The sequence below is a fragment of the Panthera uncia genome, chromosome B1, assembly GCF_023721935.1.
Source record: "Panthera uncia isolate 11264 chromosome B1, Puncia_PCG_1.0, whole genome shotgun sequence".
NCBI lineage: Eukaryota > Metazoa > Chordata > Mammalia > Carnivora > Felidae > Panthera > Panthera uncia.
Window position 1 is genome coordinate 81,494,365 of NC_064811.1, and position 19,748 is coordinate 81,514,112.

The following is a 19,748-nucleotide window of genomic DNA, read 5'->3' on the forward strand; positions in this document are numbered from 1 at the left end:
AATTTGATAGAGGTCCCGGAATTGGCCAACAATTACAAAAACTTCATTACCAATAAACCTGAAAATAATTTTTCAATGTTATCAATAGTTTTTAAGAATATTCTAGATGAAAGACTGAATTATTGTTTTATTCTCTCTCTAGAAGATTATATTATCAAAAAATTATCATATGAAGAAATAATCAAAGACAATACGACCAAAAATATAGGGGATAAAAGTACAAAGCTGTGTGATACAATTAAGGACCATAGGCTATTTTTCTTGGTTTTGTGATGTTTGTGATATTTGTCAGCTTTTTGAGTTTCTTCTTTTTTTTTTTTTTTTTTAATTTTTTTTCAACGTTTTTTTTTTATTTTTGGGACAGAGAGAGACAGAGCATGAACGGGGGAGGGGCAGAGAGAGAGGGAGACACAGAATCGGAAACAGGCTCCAGGCTCCGAGCCATCAGCCCAGAGCCTGACGCGGGGCTCGAACTCACGGGCCGCGAGATCGTGACCTGGCTGAAGTCGGACGCTTAACCGACTGCGCCACCCAGGCGCCCCGAGCTTTTTGAGTTTCTACTTTTTTTGTGATTTCTCATTCTAAATAATTACTTTTCTTTTTTTTAAATTAAACAACATACTTTTTTTAATGTTTATTTCTGAGAGAGAGAGAGAAAGCACACGTGTGTGCGTGTGCAAGTGAGAGAGCACACGTGTGTGCGTGTGCAAGTGCCCCACTTGCAGACAGAGAGAGGGAGGCAGAGGATCCAAAGCAGGCTCTGCACTGTCAGCACAGAGCCCAATGTGGGGCTTGCACTCACGAAACTGTGAGATCACAACCTGAGCTGAAGTCGAGTGCTTACCCGACTGAGCCACCCGGGTGCCCCTGAATAATTACCTTTCTTATTTTTTTGTAATTTGGTATGAATTTTCTTAAACAGAATTCCGTATTTTACAAGCTTCAAGCTCCTTATGATCTGACTCTTCCCTCTAAGAATCAGAATAACAACAAAAAGAATTTTAAGCACAGTTCCAATTATAGGAACTTGGTTGGAACACAGTTCCATGCAGTTGGGATTCTATGTAATGAGCTGTCAGATGTGCCTATTAAGCCATAAGAATCTCTGTAGCTGTCAGCCAAGGACCTGTCAATATCCAGCGCGCTGCGTCACGCAGCCAACCTCCTGTCTTCATCTCACCACACCTGACTGCCTCTTGCTGGCACGCAACCTGAGTCCTTCACTCCACCAAGTGGTGCTCTGATGCTAGATACACCTGCCGTTCTCTTGTTTCTAGGTCTGCACTGCTGTTCTTATTCCTTTCCCATGCAACAGCTCCCTGAACGATTGACACTCCGAATCTCACCAGCCTTTAAATGGAGAAAAAGTTCCCTTCCCTCTGTCTCTCTCCCCACCCAAGTGCTAGGTCAGTTCCAGTGTTCAACTGAATAAATGAAAGAATAAAACAAATTATTAGCAGGGCTATCTCTGGAGGTTGCGTGAAGGAAGAAGTGAACTGTTTCTCACTGTTTCAAATGTTCATTTACCAGTTGATACCTGAATCTATTTTGTTGTTATTTTTTTCATCAGAACAAGCCACATTAGGAAAATTTGATTGAGCTAAAGTCTCCTTTAACAGCACTCCTGGTTCCTTCCAGGATTTGAGTTTGGGGTGTAGTTTCTTCAGACTTTTATTTTGTGCTTTTACATATCTTTCCACATGAACATATATGTGCTGTGTTGTTTGGGTGGAGGGGAGAGATTTTTTTTTCTAAATACGTGGTATCATACTGTGCTTTTAACCACCACTAGTGCTTTTAACTTAATGACATGTTTTGGGATCTATCAGTCTTCATGCGTGTATGTCCACAAAATCCTCGGTGAGTCTTAGTGAGGGTGCCCCTGGCTTCTGAGCAGGACAGTTTTCAGTTGTTTCAGGACTGCAGTATTCTTTTTTGGGAGTTAAGTATTCCTGGCACCCCCTTCACCCTCTTGACAAAGTACTAAAGCACCTGATCACTTGCCCTCATCATTTGGCAATGAAATGCTCTCCACACCTTTTCTCTTCCGGTTAACTTTTTACGTCTTGTATTCTACGAGCCCTCTCAACTTTGTCATTTCGCTATTGGTAGATATTTAGCATGGTTCCAAATTTTTACTCTCACAAACAAGTCTGCAGTAAACACCTTTGTTCATACTTCCTTCTGCTTCTGTGTATTTCACGAGGCAGACGCTGGAATGGCCATCGCTGGCCACAAGTCCATGTTTGGTTCACATGTGCTAGATTGCCCTCCACCGTATACCCTTACCAACAGTAGGCGATAATATCCATTGCCCTGGATTCTTCAAGACTTAATACTCTCTAATTCTTCAATTTTAACCAATCTGGCAAATAAAGAAAATATCACATTCTTGTCTTGGTTTGCATTTCTCTGACTAGTATTGAGACTATTTGAAATACCCACTTCCTCTTTTGTGAAAGACTTTCATTTTCTCTTCTGTATGTGTACATATTTTAATTTTTATTACATGTGCTTTATAATCAGAAAAAATAACACACACGTTAAAAAGTAACTTACGCGTCATTTAGGGTCTACTCAGATATTGGCTCCTTCAAACAACGGCCTTGATCTTTCTTCCTGCAACCATTCTCTTGAACGTAGTTTGCACAGTACTTGTCTTATCCTCTTGAATAATTAACGGAGACTAGACTGGGGCTCTCCCATTTGTGGTCCCTCTGACCTGCCTCGTGCAATGCCTTGTGCAATGCTCTCTGCAGATTTGAAGCTTAATAAAGATCTGAACGATAGAAGGTAGAGAAGGTTGACTATGAGAAAACTACCAACTCTACTCTATTTTCAACCTTTAGCTCTTCATGGACATGGTCTTGAACAAGCCTTACCAAAAGTGGACATATTCCTATAAAGGACATGTAACGTTATTTGGCTCTTGAGTCACTTCCCTGGAAGATATGCTCATCGAAATTTCTCGGAAAGGAATACTTAGCTCAACTAAAAGAGGAAGGTCAGATATTTGTGGAAGAGCTCTTGGGGGAATGAGGATCCCATTGCCCCATGGACATCATGAAGTGATAGGAGGCTGCCTGGCAGTCCCTGTCTTGGATTAGCCCAGGCCCAGGACTCCTAAAACCCACCACATGGCAATATTGACTCAACCAAGCTGGCCACCCACAAATTAACACGTGCTGAGATGTGTCAGATTAGAGCATGGTGTGATCCTCCTTGCTTTATACTCAAGTATTCTTATGTGTTTATGATACATAGTAGTATTTAAAAGATTACCATTAAAAAGTTCTTAGTAAAAACTGCCTCCCAGCTGTAATTATCAGAAGAATTCTGTAAATGTTTTAAACACAGACTTCAGATCTCACTGAAAATAACCTGAAGGAATGTCCGAATCTTTTATATTTTAGACTTTTGTTAATCCAGTTTTGTTACGTCAGATCCAAATAAGTGATCTATTGGTTCAAGCTGAATCCTACACTAAAATGTTCATCCAGAAATTAATTATTGGCATAATGCATTTAAGAACATGTGACCTTGGGGCACCTGGGTGGCTCAGTCAGTTAAGCATCCGACTTTGGCTAAGGTCATGGGTGGCTCAGTCAGTTAAGCATCTGACTTTGGCTCAGGTAATGATCTCATGGTCCGTAAGTTCTAGCACAGCATCGGGCTCTGTGCTGACAGCTCGGAGCCTGGAGTCTGCTTCGGATTCTGTGTCTCCCTCTCTCTCTCTGCTCCTCCCCTGCTCGTGCTCTGTCTATCTCTCAAAAATAAACATTAAAGAAACAAAAACAAGAACATTAAAAGAATTAGAATTTTGGCTGTAGCCAAACCTGAAGTTTTTTATAGCTTCATTTTTAATTCCTCCAATTACTCTGTTTTTCATTGAGGTATAACTGGCATACAATATTGTATTAATTTCAGGTTCCAATTGTCCTTTGAAAGGATTTTGTAATGAGAAGATTTGAACTTGTCAGCAAATTAGCTCAATGAACGGGACTGCTTTACCCATAATTGACTTAGTGGGTTTGCTTATAAAAAGTTTGTCCTAGGGCACCTGGGTGGCTCAGTCAGTTGAGAGTCCGACTTGTGCGCAGGTCATGAACTTGCGGTTCGTGAGTTGGAGCCCCGTCTGGCTCTGTGCTGACAGCTCAGAGCCTGGAGCCTGCTTCTGACTGTGTGTCTCCCTCTCTCTCTGTTCCTCCCCTGATCGCACTCTCTCTCTCTCTCTCTCTCTCTCTCTCAAAAATAAATAAAGAATAAAAAAGATTTTTTTTTTAATGTTTCTCCTTGCAATTGCTTTGAGCTAGTAGATACACTTCTAACATAAGACAGAGGCCTCTGTGCTCCCACAGAGGAAATATGCTAAAGAAACATACATTAGGAAATGCAGATTTAGAAAACAGATAGCTTGGAGACCTATATAGAAGCTTCCTTCTTGGTCTTACGTGTGCTTTTTATTATCAGGCTGAAGTGACATGCGGTAGGGATGTCACAGTAGATGCCAGTGTGGTTCATGACAGCAGGCTCCCTCACCCTCAGAATAGGGCTCTCCCTTGAGGCTCCTGTCCATTATACACACCTCTTCAATAGCTCTCGGTTCACTGACGTAATCGTCATCGTCTGTATAGTCGCCCGTGTCCCCTTCCTCTCCACTGCCCAGAGGTGTGGGTCCCTGGCGGCAGCCGCTTCCCCCAGTACCTAGCTCTCTGTTAGCCAAAATAAATTCAAAGTAATGAAAAATTATATTTGAGCAACAAGAAAATCGCACCGCAGAGGATGTATCGCAATCCATGGCTTTGTGAGTCTCCACGGTTTCGTGTAACAACTAATGTGTGCTGAGTTCTGCTGTTTGCCAGGCCTGTTCTGACCATTTCGTATGTGTTAATGGGAGCAGCACTTATAATTGGCCCATGAGATATGGCTGTTATTAATCCTGTTTCAGAGGTGAGGAAACTGAGGCTCAGACTGGTTATGTAACTTGCCCAAGGTTGCACAGCTGGTAGGGGTTAACACCTGGGTAGGACTCAGGCAAACTGACTCTGGAGACCACAATCCTAATTCACCACACTGGACTGCCTCTACCAAGTCATTAAGAAAATGACTTGTCATTTGACAAGTCTTGTCATAATGACAGAAAGAGCTGTCATTAGGAGAAAGGAGAAAGGTGCAGAACTGTGTGCCTAGCAAGCTCTTATTGTCATAGAATTAGGAGGTGGCAGAACATACTGGATGCCTTTAGATGCAAAGGATGGCTCTGAGGAGGAAACACAGGAAAATGGTTGACATTGGTGTCCTCTGTGGGAGCGAACAGGGAGACTGGGGACTAAGGGTGAGAACAAGGCTTTATTTTTACTAACTCTTCTTTGGAACGGTTTGGAATTTTTTTTTTTTCTTCTACCGTGGATATATGCTACCTTTTCTAAAACAAAATTTTTTTTCATCTCCTTGGGACTTCTCTAGCTCTTCAGATATTTGTCAGTTTGAAACAACATCTGATGGGGCTCATGCGTCATGTGTAAAACATCTGAAGTCCTTGCTTTCAACTTCATTTCAGTCATTCCAGTGGACTCCAGTGTAATAATAGCCAGTGGTTTTCCACACTGCAGAAGGTAGTACCATACTTGCAAAAGAGTATGTGAGAGAGGGATCAAAGAAAGACAGAAATTTGGCCAAATCTTATTCTTTTTTTTTTTTTTTTAATGTTTATTTTTGAGAGAGAACACACGAGGAGGGGAGGGACAGAGAGAGAGGGAGACACAGAATCTGAAGCAGGCTCCAGGCTCCGAGCTGTCAGCACAGAGCCCCACGCGGGTATCAGACCCACCAATCACCGAGAGATCAGGACCTGAGCTGAAGTCAGACCCTTAACAGACTGAGCCACCTACAGGCCCATGGCCAAATCTTATTCTTAGGGTTATTTTTGACTTGGACTTTGAAAAGGATTTGTTTATGCAGTGACAGTGTGTTTGTTTGCTAGGACCACCATGACAAAGTGCCACAAAATGAGCAGTTTAAACAACAGTAAAGTTCTGCAGGATAGAAGCCAGAAATCCAGGCGTCCGTAGTATGGGTTCCTTCCAAGGGTTGTAAGGCAGGGACCTGTTCTGGCCTTTTCTTCTCGCCTTGTAGGTGGCCACATTCACATGGCACTGTCCCTGTGTGCAAGTCCGTCTCCAAATATGCCCCTTTTATAAGAGGACACCGGTCATATTAGATTAGGGCCCACCCTACATGACCTCATTATAACTTGCTAAAGACGAGATGCTAGCTCCAAATAAAGTCACATTCTGAAGCCCCGGGAATTAGGACTTCAACATATGAATCTTCAGGACACCATTCGACCCATAACACTGCCATGATCCACTTCTCTCTACTCTCCCCTCAGCCTGGCCCAAAGAGTTCCTCGTCCTGACGTTTGGGCTGAGACTTTGGTCTTTGGGCTACCTATGGTGGAGAATATTGTTGACGTCATCCCTGAGGGGAAAACCCAATGAAGGAAAAGTCACCTGTGGTTTGTCCTGAGTGCAAGTGTGGTTCTCTCCTTCCTAGGTGGTACCATGGTAACCTCACACGCCATGCGGCCGAGGCCCTTCTCCTCTCCAATGGATGCGACGGAAGCTACCTTCTGAGGGACAGCAACGAAAGGACCGGGCTGTACTCTCTCTCTGTGAGGTAGGATGTCTAAGTACTATGAATTCAATCTCGCCCCATCTCTTCCTTACATGGGCATTGCTTTATCATCACACTCAAATTGCCAGATAGCAAAATTCTCATGTCACCAGATAAAATTCTCTCAATTTCTGTTAGACCTGCAGGTCTAAGGATTCCAAACTCTGAATGGTAGACTGTAAAAAAAACATTCTTCCTCCTTCCCTTGGCAGGGAAGAAGAAAATGTTAGAGCCGAAGGATACTTTACGAATCGTTTAATGTCTTGCTTGACTGATGGAAAAACTGAAACCTGAAATGGTAAAGTGTCTTTTCACCCAATAAATCAGCAATAGAAACAGCACCGGAATCCAAATCCCTAAAACCTGGCCCAGCGCCCTGTTAATATTCATTGCTTCCTCTGGAAAATCAGAATGATTTGTGGCTGTGCAACTTTCATCACAAACTCAAGCAGGCAGTGAGGCAAATTTTAAGTTTTTTCTGTAAATGGACTGACCTTTCTCAAGGCTCCACTTCCCCTGAATGTTAGTAAAACTAATCTAGTCCTTACCAACACAAACCGGTGATGGCCCAGTCCTTCTCTGGTCTTTCTCCTCCCCTGCTTCTTCCTTGTTGGCCTCCGTATCAGGGAAGATGGCCTCACCAGGTGATAATCAGGACAGCGTCTGTTCCCTTGGCGTCTGAGGGCCTGTAGCAAGTCATTCTGGGTTTGCAGGGAGTTGGCCTCGGCTTAGACTGGGAATGTGAGGAGTCCATGAAGTCGCTCTCAGCCACCCACTCATTAACCTCAAACTGTGACTGTTTTATTACTGTTCTGATGGCGCCTCCATATACCCCTGACAATAGTCCCCTCTTCGTTCGTCTTTCGCGCTGATCTGGCATAAGGAGGTTTTCTCTATTCTTTTCTGCTCCACGTGGTCTAGGCCTCCTTGTCACTAACTCAGGAGCAACACTTACACTCTTTTCTCTCTGAATCCTCTTTTTCATCTAGTTTAGCAGTAGTTTCTTTTGTTTTGTTTTGTTTAATTTTTTTAATGTTTATTTATTTTGAGAGAGAGAGAGCACATGAGCGGGAGAGGGGCAGAGAGAGAGGGAGACACAGAATCCAAAGCAGGCTCCAGGCTCTGAGCTGTCAGCACAGAGCCCGACACAGGGCTCGAACTCACAAACCATGAGATCATGACCTGAACTGAAGTCAGAGGCTTAACTGACTAAGACAGCCAAGTGCCCCTGTTTTGTTTTTTAAAGTCTCCTCTACTTCTGAGAGGGGGGAGAAACTGGCTATGAAAGTATTTCCCTAAATAATTGATGGCAGGCTTCTATGAGCTCAAAAGAGAAGAATCACCATATTTTTTTATCTTCTCTTTGGGCCTCTGGACCTACATATTTTCTACGCCACACAACAAATTACCTAAAATGTAGTGGCGTTAAACAACATAAACTGATTATCTCACAGTTTCTGTATGTCAGAAGTCCCAGTGAGTTCTCTGGATTCTCTGCTTGGGCTCCGACCACACCAAAATTAAAGTGTTGGCTGAGGCTGTGGTTCATCTGGGCCTTCACATGCTCTTCCTTCAGTCTCTTCTTTCTTCTTCAGCCCTTTTCACTCATGTCCTTGTTGCTATAGGACTGAGCTCCCCACTTTCCATCTAGCTATTGGCCAGGGATCGCTGTCGGCTTCTGGAATCCACCACCATTTCCTGCCAAGGGGCCCCCACAGGCAGTTCATAGCATGGATGTTTGCTTTCTTCTAGACCATCTAGAGCGAATCCCCCTCTCCTGTGACCAGCCAAGGAAACCCTTTTGCTTTTACCAAGACTTTTATGTGATTAGGTCAGACCCACCCAGAGAATGTCCCTATTTTAAGGTCAGCTAATTTGGAGCCTCTATTACCTGCAAAATCCCTTCATAGTAGCATCTATATTAGCATTTATTGAATAAATGGTGGAAAGTGTATGTAGTCCAGGGGCTGAGAATCTTGGGGTCCTATTGGAACACTTGGGGTCCTGTTGGAACACTTCCATCCAGGGCACGTCTATAAGCCTATTTTAAGGGGAGTGGAAGAAATAGGTGGGAGGGTGAGGAGGTAAGTAAGAGGGTCACAGATTTTTAAAAACCACCTTCATTAACAGTTTTCATGTTACTCTGCTCTATTTTGCTTTAAATTTTTTCTAAATAACATTTTGGAAAAATTATTAATCAGACATGAATTTGTGCATGGGTGGAAGCAGGAATGTTGCTTTCTCTGATCGACAGCAAAGGTGAAAAGTTTATCAAGGGGTCAGGCTGCAAATCCTTTAATGCAAAGATCTTCCCCCGATCTCAAACAAACATGTGGAATTATTAGATCAAAGAATGCTAACTTGTCATCAATATATTTCTCATCAGAACGGTTAGATCAGAAACTTCTTCCAATTAGGTGGCACATATATATCACATCTATATAAAAATGTAAAAAAAAATAACCACAGGGGGCACCTGGGTGACTCAGTCAGTCGAGTGTTGGACTCTTGGTCTCTGCTCAGGTCATGATCTCACAGTTCATGAGCTCAAGCCCCATGTCGGGCTCTGTGTGGACAGCACAGAACCTGCTTGGGATTCTCTCTCCCCCCCTCTCTCTGCCCCTCCTTGCTTTCTCCCTCTGTGTCTCAAAATAAATAAATAATCTTTTTAAAAAATCACCAACAGAGGTGACAGGAACCACAAACCAGCTCAAAAGAATGCCTTTTTTTACTCATTCACTTGTTCACTCCGTTAATAAATATCTAAGAGCATCCACTCTATGCCAAGCTCTTTGATAAGTGTTGTGGAAGATTCAGGCTTTGCCCTCAGGAAGTACAGCTCACAGGACAGTAGGATGCTATACAAGTAGCTCACGACAAGGAAGAGTGCAGTGAATGATGGGAAAGAAGCCAGATGAGTGTGTGGACTGTCGAGGGGAGAAAAGCAAGTAACTCATGTTGTGAGTATCATGGCGTACTTGACCCAGCAGGTGTCTTTGGGCTGACACTTGTTCAGAAACAAAAGGGGCGATGTTGCTGGTGAAGGGGACTGCAAGAGCTCAGGGACAACAGCAGAAACTCTGAAGAGAATTGTAGGTCCGGTTGGATCAGAGAAGTAGTCCTCAGGGTGTGGTCCCCAGACTGGCAGCATCCCCAGAGAACATTAGGGATGCAAATTCTTAGGCCCCACACCCTGGACCTGCCAAATCAGGAATTCAGGGGGCAAGGCCCAGAAATCTGGGTTTTAACGAGCCCTCCAGGTGATTCCAATTTCTGATGCTTGCTAATGTTGGAGCAGGACTTACACAGAGAGGAGAGGAATGGCGGGAGTCAAATACTACTTATCTATTTAGGGGCACCTGGATAGCTCAAAGCACCCGACTCTTGATTTCTGCTCAGGTCAATCTCACAGTTTCTTGAGTTCGAGCTCCGCGTCTGGCTCTGCACTGACAGTGTGGAGTCTGCTTGAGCTTCTCTCTCTCTACACCTCCCCTGGTCATGCGCTCTTTGTCTCTCTGTCTCTCTCTAAGAGTAAATAAATACACTTAAAAAATTCTTTTAATACCAGTGCTTTCAATAAGTGTGTTGTAATTCTCAGTTTTTAGAAGGGTTTAATGATGATGCTCATGCCTAATGTTATATTTCCCTTCAAAACAAGATAATTCATTTCTTAAATAACCTAAAGCATTTCTTTTTCCCTTTCAGAGCCAAAGACTCTGTCAAACACTTTCATGTTGAATATACTGGATATTCATTTAAATTTGGCTTTAATGAATTCTCATGTCTGAAGGATTTTGTCAAGCATTTTGCAAATCAGCCTTTGATTGGAAGTGAGACAGGTAAGCCACGAACAGATAGATACTTGACCTATGAGACATTGTTTCAGGATGGAGGAAGGAAAAGGAGGATTTCATTAAATAGTTGTCACTTCTGTTGGGTTATGTACATACGATATGCGATTAGATATGGTTAGAAACAATTTTTTCCAATTGCTGTGCCATATGCTACATTAATAAATTTAATCTATATCTGTATCTATATATCTGTATTACCTTTATGAGAAAACAATGTGCTTTGAACAAAGTAGACAGTTTTTTTAGAATGTGATATAATAATGGATTGATTTAAAGTACACAACTTTAAAAAAATAGTCTATTCATTTTACAATAATATATATAGTAAACAAAGAAAAAAGAAAAGCTAGAACAACTTTCTGATTCCTCATAATTTTAGACATGGACAGTTTACATATTGGGACCACCCATAAAAGATAATGTTGAGCATTTTTTAAAACAGAATTCATACTTAAATGTTCACAAATATCACGGAATGTTAAAAATATTGACTGGAAATTGCTCTTTTGAACAATGCCTTTATTACATCATAAAATTCTGTTTCTCTTGGTTTTTGTAAGTCTTTACACTGGACTTAAATATGGCTGGAAAATTTTGAATTTCCCTGTTTGAATGGTTAAAGTCCAACTAGAATATTCAAGTTAAAAAACAAAAGACACACTACCCGGGTATCTGAATTATCTAACTTGTTTTGCTGTACCAATTAAAGTAAGCAAAAGATCACCCCTATATCTGTGATACAGAATCACAATTTTATGTGGCCTAAATGATGGTAATTCTTGGGTAATCAAAAGTTGGGTGATTCCAGAATGTGTAGCAGAAGAGGAACTCAAGATTTAACAGTACAGCTATCTTACCATGAATGTGTTTATACTTGCTTTCTTGGTAAACATGGCCAGTGGACCTTTTGTTAACTTCAGTGTGGTTGTAGAGATGCCTCGCCAGTCTTTCCTCCTCTGCTGTTTCTGTGGCCTGGATAGACCCTGATATGAATCACACAGTATCAAGTGTAGATGAGAAGCACAGTGGAAACCACAGAGTAGTTGCCTTACTTTATACTGACCGCATAAGACCTATACTAGAATATTCCAAACTGCAAAACTGAAGCTATAATCTTTTTTTCTGGTGGAAATTCTTCCAATCGGCCCTGAAAACTACTTTACCAGCAGTAGTTCACATAAACAAATGACAAGTGGGCATGCATTATTTATTTCCATTGCTACTTTGGCTATGGCAAGCATTTTAGTTTCTCAAATCCCTTCACTTCAAACTTACCTCCTACTTGTTTCCCACTCTATGCTCGACTTTATTCACTTCTTGATCACGAGAAATTGAGATTTTGAAACTAAAAACTTTGTTTTGTCTACCCCTATTTGTGTCCTTCTCTATGTCCCCCAGGTCCTGATACAGTGCATGACACTTTGGGTGATGGATGGATGGGTGGATGGATGATGATTATGAGTGGGAACTCTTTGTCACTTCAAAGCCATGATAAGTGTTATCTTCCAGCCTTTTTTCTTCCTCCAAGCAACGTCAGCTTCCTTCTTTTGAACTCTCCTCCTAGACTCTATATTTAACCCATTTGATCATTCTCTGTGCTCCTTCCTGGACTTTCTCCAAGTTACGGAACAGGTATACATTCTGTCTACCAAAAGGTTTCAAAAACCTTTAAGGTCAAAGTGAATGCAGTGGTTTCTGGGTGAACCTTTCTGGCACAGGTCCAATCTCCAGGCAAGAGGATCACCTAAGACTTCTTCAAAGTAAAGGCTCCTTGACATTGAATTTAAGACAATGTTAAATTTCCCTGCAAATACAGTAATCTAACTAAAGAAGTTTTACTATTAATCCTTTGGGAGAGTGAAGATTTGTAATCCTGATTCCTAAGGTAGTTTTATCCAAAGCTAAAGTTTGTTGTATCGTTATCATTTCTATAATCATTTTTTACAATAAAACTCAAGAAACTAAGATTTTTATCCTCTCTGCTGCATCTTCTCTGTGCCATTCATTATCCAACAGGAATTTGCTATTATTTGAATCCCTTGCTACAGGCTCTTGATGCTTATGGATATATACTTGGCTTCCTAGCTTCCAGGCCTTGAGTTAGATATCACCAACTCTGAAATATTCCTCTTATCTGTCCCAGCCAGATGAAGCAAAGCCACTGAGGCTGGGAACAAGGGGAAAAACCCATGACAAACAAGTGTTCCAATGTTGCCCCTCTGGGAGTAATAGGCCTCAGGAAACAAGATAACGTGCTGAAGTCATGATGACTCTTAAACCCAGCAGATTTTCAGAAGCCACAATCAGCACTATGACCTGTGAACAACAGTGAATGGAAACCAGGATGCCACCTTCTAAAAATAGGTCCCTTCTTGTTCATTTGAGTATTGGCTCCTGGTGTTGAGCAGCAGTGATCAGGAGGCCTCCGGTCTGATGATTTCTTGGTCTGCATCAGAGAAGTGCAAACTCTTAAAGTTTTCATGTAATTAAAGATTACCAGGGGAAGCATTTGTCTGCACAATGGATGAGGCCAGCCAGGGTTCTTACCTCCAGATCCTAGAATGGAAAGGACTAGAACTGGGGATTTCAGGCCACTCCTTTTAGCCCAGACCCCCATCAGGCCAGCAGCACCTTGCAGTGCCTAGAGAGTGAGTTTATTTAAAAGAGACTTTCCCACACTTACCCACTGACAGGGACGGCACTACATCTGAGGGCAATGGGCAGGACCTCCAAATAACCAATAGCTTTACCCGACTTCGCCTTGCAGTTAAATATAGTGTAGAGGGAAACCCAGAACACTCGGTTCTGGGTCATAAGAAAATATTTGTATTTGGGATAAGTAAAAGTGTTAACCTAAAGGGAAGAATACTATTTTAAGATCTCTTCTTTCCTATTCTATTCCTTTTCTCTACTCCTCAAATTCTCAGGATTTCTGTTTCCTTAATCTGAAGAATGAAGATTTCCTAAGCAAGAGCTAAAAGCCTCCTGACAAACTGAATATTCTATTGTTATAATTTCCTTATCCCTTGCTATAATCTGCATTTAACCTTTCAATCTCCATGAAAGTTTCTGTCACTCTAATTTCTCCTTATTAACAGCCATCAGCATAATATCGTTAGATATTTCTGATTGCCAAATCCCAATCATTTCCCAAGTAAATATCATAGTGACATTCAACATGCTCTCTTCCTTTACTTTCCTCAGTGGCTCTTTTATGTTCTAACATTTTGTTTAATTCACTTTTTAAAAAATTTTTGTTTAATGTTTATTTATTTTTGAGAGGGAGAGAGAGAGACAGAGTGCGAGTGGGGGAGGGGCAGAGAGAGAAGGAGACCCAGACTCCCAAGCAGGCTCCAGACTCTGAGCTGGTGGCACAGAGCCTGATGTAGGGCTCTAACTCGTGAACCTCAGGATCATGACCTGAGCCTGACCTAAGTCGGAGGCTTAACCGACTCAGCCACCCAGGATCCCTGTATAATTCACTTTTTAAAAAAATCTTTGCAAAAAATTAAAAAAAAAAACTCTTTGCATTAGCATGTAAACCCTTTAAGAAGAGGGATATTTGTCATTTTTGTACCCTGGTCATATGTCCCAGTAGGTACAAGAATGAGTGGTAATAATTTTCACAACATTTCATAATTTCATGTTGGTTTCCCATTATCTCATTACCAAAGCCTGCATTGCAGCTTGAATGATAACACATCAACCAGTGAACTTCTGACAATTAGTTTTTACTTGCAAAGTTTTGTTTTAATGTTTATTTATTTATTTTTGAGGGATAGCATGAATGCATGCATGAGCCAGGGAGGGACAGAGAGAATCCCTAGCAGGCTCCAAAAGGGCTGTCAGTCCAGAGCTCGATCAGGGGCTTTATGTGGGGCTCGATCTCAGGAACCATAAATCATGACCTGAGCCATCCAGGCGCTTCTCACTTCCAAAGTTTATGCAAAGCATCATTTAAAATGATGCTTTGTGTTGTATGTATGCTCAGTAATGCTTAAATTCAGAATTTGCCTTTTTTTTTTTTTGTACATTTATTTATTTTTGAGAGACAGAGAGAGACAGAACACAAGTGGGGGAGGGGCATAGAGAGACTGAAACACAGAATCCAAAGTGGGCTCCAGGCTCCGAGCTGTCAGCACAGAGCCAAACACAGGGCTCATACTCACAAACCATGAGATCATGACCTGAGCCGAAGTCGGATGCTTAACCAACTGAGCCACTCAGGTGCCCCAGAATTTGACTTTCATTCGTTATAATAAGCTGCAATATAAAACTTTTCTTCCTACTTGTACATGGCTTCTAAATTCAACTCAAATAGACTTGGAAATTTGAGACTTTTTTATTAACATGGATACATTTGGGCCATTATTAATTTTTACTGTACTCTCTTATAATTAGCTAGGTTTCATACACATATATTCTTTGAACATAGAGAGCATTTATCTTTATCCTTAAATGCCTTAATATTATTAGAACAAAAATTACCTTTCCTATTACTTTGTGTTTCTATTAGAATACTTCTGTATATGAAATTGCCGTATACAATTTGTTACAGGAATTACTGTGTTGTGACTTTAAGCACCCACCCAGCATGAAAAAGGATGACATGAATCAAGTGTTATGTTTGTACTTACCCTTTATAATAATCCGTTCTCGGTTTTGAAGATCCCATCTGGTTCTTTCTTAAATGTCAGATTTCCACTTCTCTTTTTGTTTTGATGTGGGGATTCCCAACCTCTTGATAACTGCTGTCATTATTATTAATTTATTTTGTAACACCAGCCTTTTTACCCAGGTGGCATTTTAAAACAATTATGTTAAAATTCAGTGTAGTTTGGGAATTGTGTGCCATTTCTGAAAATAATCGATGACAACTCAGAATTCTGCCAAACCACAGCCAAGCATCACTCCTTTAGTTTCTGCTTGCCAAAAAAGCAAGTTTTCTCAGTTTGTCATAAGGTGTGTTTGCAAAAGGAAAAGGCAGGCAGGGAAGGGAATAGGGAAGCAACACGTATGGAGTACTCACTGAGTTTTGAGCGTGCCGTTGGATGTTTTCGCAGATATCAAGTTATTGAATCTCCTGAACCATCCACGGTAATGTGAAAGTGGTCCCATTTTTAGATGAGGAATTGAAAACTTGGACATGTGAAGTTATTTGGCCAGCGTGGCACAGCCAGAAAACATCAGAGCTGAGAGTGAAATCCAAGCCAACCTGGTTCTAAACCGTAGGGGCTTTCCATTCACTTCACTGTCTCCTGACGCTGGTCTACCAGTGACACAGCAGCACGACATTGCCACAGCACAGTGTGACCTTGAGTGGGTTTGGACAGGAAGATCTTTGCCACAACGACACAGTAGGATGTTTGTAGGACAGGGCAGAGCTATCCCCCAGTCTCTTCTTTAAGGTCTGTAACAATATTTTTGGTATGTGATGTAAAGGCATTGTTCTAAAGAATGTGAATCAATCTGAACTTCTGTCTTCGTATTTACCGCTGTTCCTATGCTATTTACATGAATTGCCACTTGGGAAATTATCTTGGAGGACATCTTAAAACATAAAAGGCTGACTAAAAAACATACATAGGCCCATCGCATTTATGTCTCTCCGGAAGAGATATAAGACAGCCTATGTAAATATGATACAGTAAAAGAAAATGTAAAGTTTGGGGTGCCTGGGTGGCTTGGTTGGTTGAGCATCCAACTTCGGCTCAGGTCACGACCTCACAGTTTGTGAGTTCAAGCCCCTCATCCGGCTCTCTGCTGTCAGAGTGGAGCCCGCTTGGATCCTGTCTCCCCCCCTCTCTCTGCCCCTTCTCCCTTGTGCTCTCTCCCAAAAATAATCAACATCAAAAAAAAAGTGACATTATAAAAAAGTAAATAAAACGTAAAAGTTAAATGAGAATGTGGAAGAAAAGGAAAATGAGACACAAAGACGCAATGATGTCAGAAGTAAAGTACTTTAGGGGCGCCTGGGTGGCTCAGTCGGTTAAGCGCCCGATTTTGGCTCAGGTCATGATCTCGCGGTCCGTGAGTTCGAGCCCCGAGTCGGGCTCTGTGCTGACAGCTCAGGGCCTGGAGCCTGTTTCGGATTCTGTGTCTCCCTCTCTCTGCCCCTCCCCCGTTCATGCTCTGTCTCTCTCTGTCTCAAAAATTAAAAAAAAAAAAAAAAAGAAGTAAAGTACTTTAAACGGGCAGTGTGCTTGGCAAGAAATAGGACACACCCTTGGTTACTAAGTGTCCTAGTATCTCTTGCCCCTGCATTAGGCTTGTGTGTGTAACTAGATTTACAGGATATTAGAATGGGAAGGGATCCCACAGACCGTTTAATTTTTCCTTTACAAATGGAGAAACCAAGGCCTGATTAGAAACGTTGAGGCAAAAACTCTCATCTCTTTTCCTCAGGCTACCTCCTCAAGGATCTGCTTGTTCGAATTTTGATTTCCATGTACACCCTTGCGCCGACAATAAAGTACATTTCACAGGCCGTAGAGAGTTTCCATTACTCCATAATGAGTAAACACGTGAACTCCTAGTTCAACTCCAGCCTCTGCCATTCATTCACCAGCTGTATGTCCTTGGGAAAATGATGTAACCTCCCTGAGATTCAGTTTCATCATCTTACAAATCAGAGCTGGTGACCTAACAGTTTATACCTTAATAGTTCCTGACTTGCTCTTGAGGATTGAATGAGATTGGGTATGAAAGGCTATAAAAATCATTTTTAGCTTGGCATAAATAATCACTATTATTGTTTTTTAACAAAGCACCGTTATGGTAATCCCATCATATTGTCTGCAAGAGCTGCATATTCTTTGGTATACCATGAAGAGTTAGTTGGGGGCAATTAATTACATTTGTATTTATCAAGTGTTTATGTCATCTTCAAATTTTAAGCCAGCTCCGCAGAGGATTCAGATAAAGGATCAGATAAAGTGACGGCTCCGCAAAGAGCGAGCGACCTGACTTGACTTGGACATTTTAACAGGGTCTTCTGACCTGGCCAGCTGATCTACTTCTCCTCCCTCTGTGTAGTTCTCCCTGTGAGACTGGAAAGGGGCTATTAAAGCCCCTGTGTATGTAAGCGAACGTAGTTTGACTCGCATCATCTTAATGATGGGTTAAAGTTCATTTGCAGGGTAGGTTGCAAAGAAGAAAGGAGAAAGAGCTTGAATATTCCTGTCACTCCCTCTAGAAAGCCGCTTCCCACCGGCAAGAGATGACAGAGAAATCCGCCCTGCACACACCAGTTGCCTAGCTTGTTTTCTGAACCTGAGGGCAACAACGAAGCATGAGCGGATGTAGTCTTATTTGAATTTAATTCAACAAATATGTATTGGGCGCCAGCCACGAGCTGAGGACTACTAGCTACTGATGATGCGGTGATGAATCAGGTATCAACCTCATCCTCCAACATCTTACAATCTAGTTGGAAACCTGATGGGCAAGCACAAGCTTTAGTGCCTAAAAGAAATATTCTAAATAAAAGTTTCCCTGTTCAGAGCTAGATGTGCTCTTGTGCTACCCTCCACTTCAGATATCGAAGCAATGCCTGAGGCTTGAAAACTGTTCTGTGTTTCTGAAGCGCTGTGGGATACAAGATAAGGAGTCCTCCAATGCAGTCTCACTGTATCACAAACAGAGTGGGTGTCCTGTAAGTTACAGTTCAGCCAATGCAAACTGAAATGCTTGCCTTGGCCCTGCTCTGATCACCTCAAAAATGTACCTCCACTGAGTGTTTCTGAAACCAGGTTTCATATCAAAGGCAGGAAACAACAATCTCCTTCATGTAGTTCAGAAACTGAAGTGAAACTTGCAGCCAGGTTTCCAAGAGCTGGGCTGTACAGCTTCCTCTCTCCTCCCTCCACCAGCCCCTGCCTCCTGTTGCTTTTTATCTGAATCTTCCAACCAAATCCTGGAATTAATTTGCCCTGAATATCACTAAACCCAAGTTTCTCTCTTATGGGGCCAAGGCACTACCTTGGACCTTAGGTGGAAATACAATCAGTCTGTGGTGGCTACATATTCAAGTTTCTTTTGATTGCAGCCAACCTTGGCTAGCTGAATTTAAAAAAAAAAAAAAAAATGGAGGGAGGGGAATACAGGGAAATAAATGGATTTTCCTTGGGGGTGGTGGTGGTAAGGATTGGTATTCTCTCCCAGAATTTAAAAGCAGACTGAACACCAAGAGACAATAACGAATCAGCCCCATGATCACGGCACCGCTGAAGCTTTCAGCAAACTGACATGACTGCCTTGGTCCTGCTCTGATCACCTCAAAAGTGGGCCTCCACCGAGTGTTTCTGAGATCAGGTTTTATGCCAAAGGCAGGAAAGAACAGTCTCCTTCATGTAGTTCAGAAACTGAAGCTAGTGGGCCTTCTCTCCAGAGAAATCACTAAGCAGATCCCCGGAAGTAAGTCCCGTGAGTGCAGCCTGAGTGAGGTGTTTGTGGGGGAGGCCCAGGGTCTGTGGGGATCTACGGAAGGGGAAATCACTCTTAGCCCAGCAGCCGTGCCAGGAAGCTCTATATATTATTATTTTCTCTTGGGCAGACTGGTCAGCTAAGACCTTTCAGGGGGCTGGATGTTTATCAGTGGAAGTTGTCATTTTATAAGTGCTTTGCCATTTTCTTCATTCCACCATTCAATCCAGCCTCCTTCATGGTCTTACTAGTTAAAGTCAATGTATAGTCAATTGTACTCTCCTGTTGACTCAATATCATTTCCCTCAGTTTAGCTTTTGTTGGTGAAACTTTAGAAGAGGTTTTCGAAATAGAATTTGGTTCCCCCTAGTGGAGATTTGGACAGCTGTACTTGGCCTTGTGGCCGAAGCTGGCCTTGCCCGAAGCCGGGGTAATCATAGACCTGGGAGGCTGGTTCCTCCCAGGCTCTTCTCTGACTTAACCCTGAATTACTGTGGCATCCATTTATCTACTCACTCATCAAGCTTTCATTATGTCAGCATCTCTACCAGGAAGTGGGATTGCAAAGGTAAATTTGGCACTGCTCTAAAGAGACTCACAGGGTGGGGAAATGCACCTGTTGAAAAGGCAATGGCTTCATAATACCAAGTGGTTATAGCATTGTGACTCAGGCAACATTCCTTGCACACAGATCTTACACTATAGCACAACTGGCCCCCAAGGCTATGCTTATCTCCTGGGCACTGTACTATGGTAGGCAAGCTAATGGCCCACCCAAAGATGCCCATGTCTCTC

The 19,748-nt window shown here is 42.1% G+C and overlaps 1 protein-coding gene across 2 annotated transcripts in view; it reads left to right on the forward strand.

The window, feature by feature from the left end:
• DAPP1 (dual adaptor of phosphotyrosine and 3-phosphoinositides 1) overlaps window positions 1-19,748 on the forward strand; it is a 52,625-nt gene that overhangs the window by 14,669 nt on the left and 18,208 nt on the right. For both annotated transcript variants that reach the window (XM_049630928.1, XM_049630927.1), the window contains exons 2-3: window positions 6,556-6,678; window positions 10,381-10,514. In XM_049630928.1, the coding sequence (XP_049486885.1) occupies window positions 6,556-6,678; window positions 10,381-10,514 (257 nt within the window). The remainder of the gene's footprint in view (window positions 1-6,555; window positions 6,679-10,380; window positions 10,515-19,748) is intronic.